Raw genomic sequence first — 7,191 nt, 5'->3', positions numbered from 1 at the left:
AAAAAAAAAAAAAAGAAGTACAAACTTTACTATATGGAATTGAAAAACTGAAAAAGTAATAGGTGAGTAACACTGAATTTGGGTATAATATATTTTAATAAAAATGAATGAAAACTCGATTATATTGCCTTATATTTTATTAGTTAGTACTTAGCAGCAACCACATTGAATTCCTTCGTAAACCCTGCCTGGAGTACTGTTCGAAGGTATTGTACATGTATTCCGAAGCATATATATCTTCCATTCCAGGGTCAAGTTAAAAATGAAGTTGAAGTAATGCGTAAAAAAGAATCTTCCCTCCTATTTATTAAGGTGTTAAGGTTTGTAGCAAATGAATACATAGCAGAGGTAGGTACAGAGTACAGACAGCGAAACACATTCAAAAAGGAAACATGATACACTCGCAATTTTTGCGCAAGTTTTATTGAGTTACCAAATTGGAAAGTTGGTTGTGACTGCTGAGAGGACTCATGAGTCATGAGAGAAGCAAGCCTTCCATCTTTTTGCTAAAGAATATTGAGTATAAATTAAATAAATAAATAAATTATATCGGCACATACATACATATAGAAGCTAACGAAAGATTCTTGTTTTCTTTACGAATATATATAATAACTGTGTCTATCTATCTCACCCTACTCATCCGCACTCTCTTGTTCATATGATTCAGCATATAAATGTGTCTATAAATTAAAGAAGCTTCACTACTCTGATCCCCATACTTGACATAGCACAAGCTCAGAATACGTAACAAAAAAAACTTCTTTAGGGTTTCATATGATGACAACAAATTATGCAACTGTTCGATGATGATCAGATCAGAAGAAAATTGTTCCACTAGGAAATAAGTTAAACATTTTGATTCATGCATGAAATCTCTATTATATAATTGAGGAGTGCTACAGATACAAGTCATTTGGTTTACAAGTCATATAAGTTATATGAGTTTCTTGCCAAATTTGATCTCTTTAGTACGTTTTCTCTTTGCCTTTTCATTCGTTGTTTATCTGCGTTTATCATTGGTATTCTTGTTTCGTTTTTTCGATTTTCATGGTTTTTGAAATCAAGCTTTAAAATCGTTTTGAAGATAATGGAACTTCAGAAATACACCCAACCGATTACAGAAATACACCCAAACGGTTATAGAAATACACCTAAACGGTTACAGAAATTCACCCAAACGATTATAGAAATACACCCAAAGGATTACAGAAATACACCTAAAGGATTTAAAAAATACACCCAAAATTCGTTGAAGTACACCTTATGCATAATTCAAAATTTTTCCTTTTTCTCCTCCTCATCTTCTGCTGCTGCTTCTTCTTCATTTTCTTATTTCATATTCTCATAATTCTTTTTAGGAGAAAAAAATAAAAAAATATATATATATATAATGTTGCAAAATAAAAAAAAGAACGAGGAGAAACATGACGATGAAGATGAAACACTTCAAAAATAAAGAAGAAGTAGAGGCACGGAAAAAGAAGAAGAAGGAGAAGAAAAAGAGGAGGCATGGATAAAGAAAAAAAAAAAAATAACTTATATGACTTATATGAAAAAATGCTTGTATGTGGAGAATTTCTCTATATAATTCTACCAAAAAAAATTAGTTTTATTCTTTTTGTCTTTATTCCACAATAATTAATTTAAATATATCCAAGCTAAGAAAGCTGAAAATAGCCATTAATTTCCCACATTTCATATGGTCGCCATTATTAATATTCCCATTATCCATTTCGAATATATATATTTAGATTTTGAATCATTAATTGTTAATTTAATTCTCTTTTCCGTGTTGAAAAGTGAAATCCATGGATAATGTTATTAGAAGGGACATATAGTAGTAGAGATTCAAATGAAGAGCAATGGCGTGTATATATAGTAGCGTTAAACGAACATAGATAAACGAAGGGATGAAAATACGTATCAAGTAATCACTAGTGGACTGATGCGATTCTATTCGTCACCCTATGGAAGCACAATGCAAGTTGAGCATAAATATAAATAAAATATGTATGTATGGGTGTGGATGTGGGATGTGAACAACATACATTGTGCCGCTAACACTGAACTTGTTGAAAAGGTATCTTTCTCATTGGCCAAAAAGAAGGGTTAACACATAAACCAATCATCAAAGTTGACATATCACAAAGCAACCAATTCTTATCGCCACGATAGATGTTGTCTTCATGAGCGTCGATTAGGGACCACAACCACAAAAAATTATCTTTGATATTTTTTTAAAATCAATCTCTTTTGTTCTTCTTAGCATCCCACCAAATTTGTACAGCCAAATGTTATTGTCCTTTTCCAATATTCTTCTCCTTTTTTTTTCATTTCATTTTTATTTTGGCACAACACTATATTCTTCTCTTTCCATGACAAACCAACAAATATCTTTAACCCTAACGAAAGAATTTTATTTCCCACTTGCATTCTCTGCCCGCCGGCCCCTATCAAAGGTTGCGCCACACCACAGCATCCAAGCCATAATTGAAAAAATATAAAGAGAGAAGAGAAGTAGATTTCTAGATACATTACATACTTAAAAATAGAGGAACTAACTATAGGAATTATATATATTTCTAACCTCAAGAGTTGCTTTATGTATGGATTGAAGGCATATTAACTTAATAACTATATGTAGTAGTATATATATATTTAAGAAAGGAATTTGAAAGAGCATGTTAGGCACGTGCATGGAAATCTGAAAATAAATATTAATAAATAAATAAATTAGCCAGCGAGGTCATGAAGCAACTGTGCACCCATGAGATTCCTGTAAGGAAGATTTTGTGGTTCGCCATCAACAAGAGAGTAGTGATGAACTATAGATGACGATGAGGGTGGACAGCTGTCCATTATCTGATCCCTGGTTGTTGCGTAGAAGAGCGAGCTATGATGACTGCTCACCGGAGGAGGAGGGAACGCCAGGCTCACCCCGCTTCCACCGTGCTGTTGTAACCCTAGAGTCAAAGAAACCCCATTGAAACCCTGCTGTTGCTGCTGCTGCTGTGTGTATGAAGAGAAATCAAGCTCTACCGATCCAAATGTGTCCATCACTCTCCCCAAGCATTCTTCTTCCGGATTATTATGGCTGCTCTTTGGGTCGTTTTTTATGTTGTTGTTGAGCATGGATGATGACGCACACTGATCGGACTCCATTCCAACCACTACGCTTGGCTTCTGATCCTCCGACCGTGATGATGGCAGGTGGAGGTCCGGGTCATCAGCACCCTCCGAAGAAGCCATCATGTTTTCTTGTTCCTTCAATTCCTCCATGTACATTTCCTCCACCATTGGCTTCCACAGACGAACCCTTGCGTTGATAAACCAGTTTGAAACCTGCTTCATTCATTTCCAGACATACATTTACATTTTTATTGACAAGGCCCTCTACCTAGCATAATAATGGAATGCGAAAAGAAAGAGATGGACGTGCCTGGCTTCTTGATAGGCCAGTTTGGCGGGCTAGAATATGTTTATCAACGTCGCTTGGGTAACTGCAAGGAATGAAGGTCCAAATATACGACCTTAGCTTCCATTGAATTAACGTGACATACATGCATAGTAATTATATTAATGGTCCTACACAGATCGCATCATATATGACAAAATAGGGATGAAAGGAATCCGGATGGTGATGCACAGAAACTACCAATGTTGTACCGTATAGTTATTAGCAAGGCATAAATGATTGAGAAACCACTTGCAGTTACGTTGTTGACCACTTTATTGGTTTTAGAGTGAACATTGATTCTTTCGCAAAATCAATATTCTACCTTACTACTTATTGTATTAATCTACCAAGAAAGAGAGGTACTTACGGATGGAGGAAATGCTCAAAGAGCCAAGCACGAAGAACAGAAACGGAGCGCTCGGGAAGGCCACGCTGAGGTCTCCATGGATGAGTTTCCATCATGCTCATTTGCTGGAATGCCCTTTGCTGCCTCAAAGCTTGGTCAATGATCTTCAGCCTCGGGGTTTCACCCTTGGTGGTGCCTGGTGCAACTGGATCTTTCTCTCCCATGGCCTTTCTTGTCGCCTGAATCTGCCCCATTATGGCATCCTTCAAGTTCCTGAAATATTTAGACATGGCTTTCTGTGCCAAAGCCGTGTAAACCGTGGCAGCACCGTTCCCAGCCACCGCCTCAAAGGAAGACACCACCGCCTTCATCTGAATCCGGTAGTTCTTGTATCTCCTGTCAACCTGAGTTAAAAGATCTTTTTACTTTGATTTACCAATACAATACTAGATTAAAAAGGGGGAATAGGAAATGACATGTTTGGCAAGAAAAGAAAAAAGGGTAAGTTATTGTCACGAGGTGGTGGCATTAATGAAAAGGCCCGCACTGGCTGCTTAGTTAGTTCAAAGAATCCCCAATACAATCCCATCAACCGAACCATCAAAAAGTTAGCTAGCTAGGGACCTCACTGGGGTTGATTTGCATTGATAGATACTAATAATTCACATAACGGAATAAAGACCGTTTGACTTGCACCTTTTTTTTCCATAGCAAACACATACACACATACCTCTTCGAGCATGGAAAGCAGTTTGGTCTTTCGCTTTTGCAGCTCGACGAATTCAATAGAGGTAGGAGAAGGCTTCTTTGAGGAATCGTGATCTTCCCAGTGTTGGTGGTTGTTGTTGTTGGACTTGTGCTTTATGGCCAGGCTACAAAACTCGTTGAGAAGGTCCTGTGCTGGAACCAAGTACTTGGAGTTCTTGAGCATCAAGTGTCCTTGATAAGCACTAGTAGATGAGGAGGAAGCTGCAGCTTTATTATTATTATTAGCAAAATTTTGATATGCATAATAAGGCTGAGACTGAGGGTGAGGGTGAGGGTGAGTGGTTTGTCTGAGCTCAAAAGATTGCAAGCCAATGGATGAGGGATTAGTTGAACTTAGAGAGAGCGAGAGACCTTGACTTGGCCTCTCGTTTCCTTCACATGGGAACACACACCTCAGAGATGAATCGTCCACCACCAACCTGTTCTCCTGCCACGATGAATCATCATCAACCTGTTGCTGTTGGTAGAAGGAGGCTGAAGAAGAATCGTTGTTGATGCTCCTATTGGAAGGCCCTTGTTTCCCAAACAAAGCCTTCCACATGTGAGGGTTGTTGCTATCACTCTGCTGCTCAACATTCTTCGAAAACCCTACCATGTCCATGCCACTGGTGAGGTTGTTGAACATGTCTGCAGGGTCCCCCACCAACCCTTCCATCGTCGTCCCCGAGTAACAGAAACCACCTGATGATGACACCATCTCCCTCGATTTCTCTTCGCACACTGCTCGAGCCATCCTAACATACACATACAAATCCAACCCCTCTCCGATCGATCAATCGATGCTTCTTCTTCTAAAACTATCTTTATATATTCTGCTTCTTCCACTTCCAGCTGGATATAGTTTGATGGATCCACTATCTGAAACAGAGTTGAAGATAAAGCATCATCAAATCAAAGGAGTGTATATATAGAAAACAAGAAAGTAATTAAGAAGTTGGATGAGTGGAAGATCTTACCCTAAGGGAGGAGTAGAAATTGGTTGGTATGAGGTGGTAGTGGGTGGGGAGGAGCTTTATTTGTAGAGTGGTGGTGTTCTGTTAATAAGCAAACATAGATGGTGGTACGACCATGAAAACCAACCTAGCTAGGACCAACAAAGATCACATATATACTTGCTCATCACAGAATAGGGTTCATCATCATCATCATCATCATTTCATATGTGTGTGCCTCCCTCCCCCTTTTCTTTCTCTCTCTCTCTCTCTCTAGCAGAAGAAGTGGGTCAATGCACCAATATAAATACAAAAGCAAATTATAGAGTAAATTTCCTCAATTATTTCTTACCCCTACTAATATTTTATTTATTTAATTAATTAAATAGAATAGGTAAATAATATTATATTAATTTGGATTGGAGTATTAAAGAATAAAATAAAAAGACTGACCTTGAAATGTCTACAAAGGAAGTACAGTTAAGAAGGAAGGACCAGAAGCAGCAACAGAAAGTAATGATCGTCCTTTGCCTGGTACATATACTACAAGCCGCCACATGAGTTGCTCTCTCATTACTAAAATCCTGATTTTATAACAAATTCTGCTTTTAGCGCCCCAAATCCAAATCCACAATAATAATGGAAATTGGATATTATTTGTATTTGTGTAGGGGATCCTTCCTTCCTTCCTTCTTACTTCCCCATCATCCAACTCCAAATTCTTTATTATTAATTTATTTTATTACAAAAAACGGGGTGATGGTAGAGTATAGTATTGTAATTGGGGTGTTAAGAGGATCTTTGTAGGGGAACGAATCCCAAGATGCAAGTCATCCTAAGTAGAGTCTTTTCCAGGCTTTTTCAGATGGGTTTCAGCAGAGACAGAGTGAACTCTGTTTAGGATGAGTTCAAGTGGGCCTCACACTCAATAAAAATTCAACAGAACTTTGTGCTTCTGATCTTTTTATTTTTATTATTATTATTATTATATCTCCACAGCTATATGCCTGGGTTTGTGTAAAATGTTCCTAAAATAAGGGACTGGGCGTGAGATGAGATATTGAGATGAGGTGGTCCACTCTTTTCCGATCCCCCCTCTAATTCTCATTAATTCGCGTATTAAAGTACTCCACCCATCCTCCTCTCTCTATTTTGCATGGGACCGCATCTTTTCTTTTTTTTTTTTTCCACTTTAATTCTTTTATTTATTCATATGCCCCTTCCACGCGCCATTTAATTCCACGTTTCCCATACCCCCATCACAACTTAACTCGTACTGCATCTCATAGCTCATCCCATTGGAATTCAATTCACTATGATGTGAAACAATTAATGAACAGTAACATTGTGGTACGTATATGTATGCACATTAATGGGTTTCATTTGTCAATGATTATTGACGATTTCCCATTTTGTGACTGAAAGTGATAATCTTATTCCTAGGTAATTTTCAATCAGAATCAGCTCCAACCATGTTTTAATTTACATCATGTGTTCTCCTTTTCACTGATGAAGTAAGTAATATAACCAATGTTTTATTCTTTTCGTTTCCATTTCACCAGCACGATAAATATAGTTGATGCGTGTTATCAGTGTCGGTTAAGGAATAATATTGCATGGTTATGTATGTAAAAGTGATGGGATGATTAAAAATGAGTGGCTTATGAAAGAAGTTGTTTGATGTC

General features: G+C 37.5%; 1 protein-coding gene across 1 annotated transcript; it reads right to left on the bottom strand.

The window, feature by feature from the left end:
• Window positions 1-2,552: 2,552 nt before the first annotated feature.
• On the bottom strand, window positions 2,553-6,510 carry LOC107643087 (homeobox protein BEL1 homolog). Its single transcript, XM_016346646.3, has 6 exons — window positions 5,960-6,510; window positions 5,531-5,779; window positions 4,537-5,432; window positions 3,828-4,210; window positions 3,443-3,503; window positions 2,553-3,345 (listed from the first exon to the last, which is right to left on the bottom strand). The coding sequence occupies exons 3-6, from the start codon at window positions 5,305-5,307 to the stop codon at window positions 2,737-2,739; spliced, it is 1,824 nt and encodes a 607-aa protein (XP_016202132.1). The 5' UTR covers window positions 5,308-5,432; window positions 5,531-5,779; window positions 5,960-6,510; the 3' UTR covers window positions 2,553-2,736.
• Between the last annotated feature and the right edge of the window lie 681 nt (window positions 6,511-7,191).

This window comes from Arachis ipaensis, chromosome B5 (genome assembly GCF_059453495.1).
Source record: "Arachis ipaensis isolate K30076 ecotype BB chromosome B5, ASM5945349v1, whole genome shotgun sequence".
Classification (NCBI taxonomy): domain Eukaryota; kingdom Viridiplantae; phylum Streptophyta; class Magnoliopsida; order Fabales; family Fabaceae; genus Arachis; species Arachis ipaensis.
This window is presented reverse-complemented; position numbering and strand designations above follow the sequence as displayed.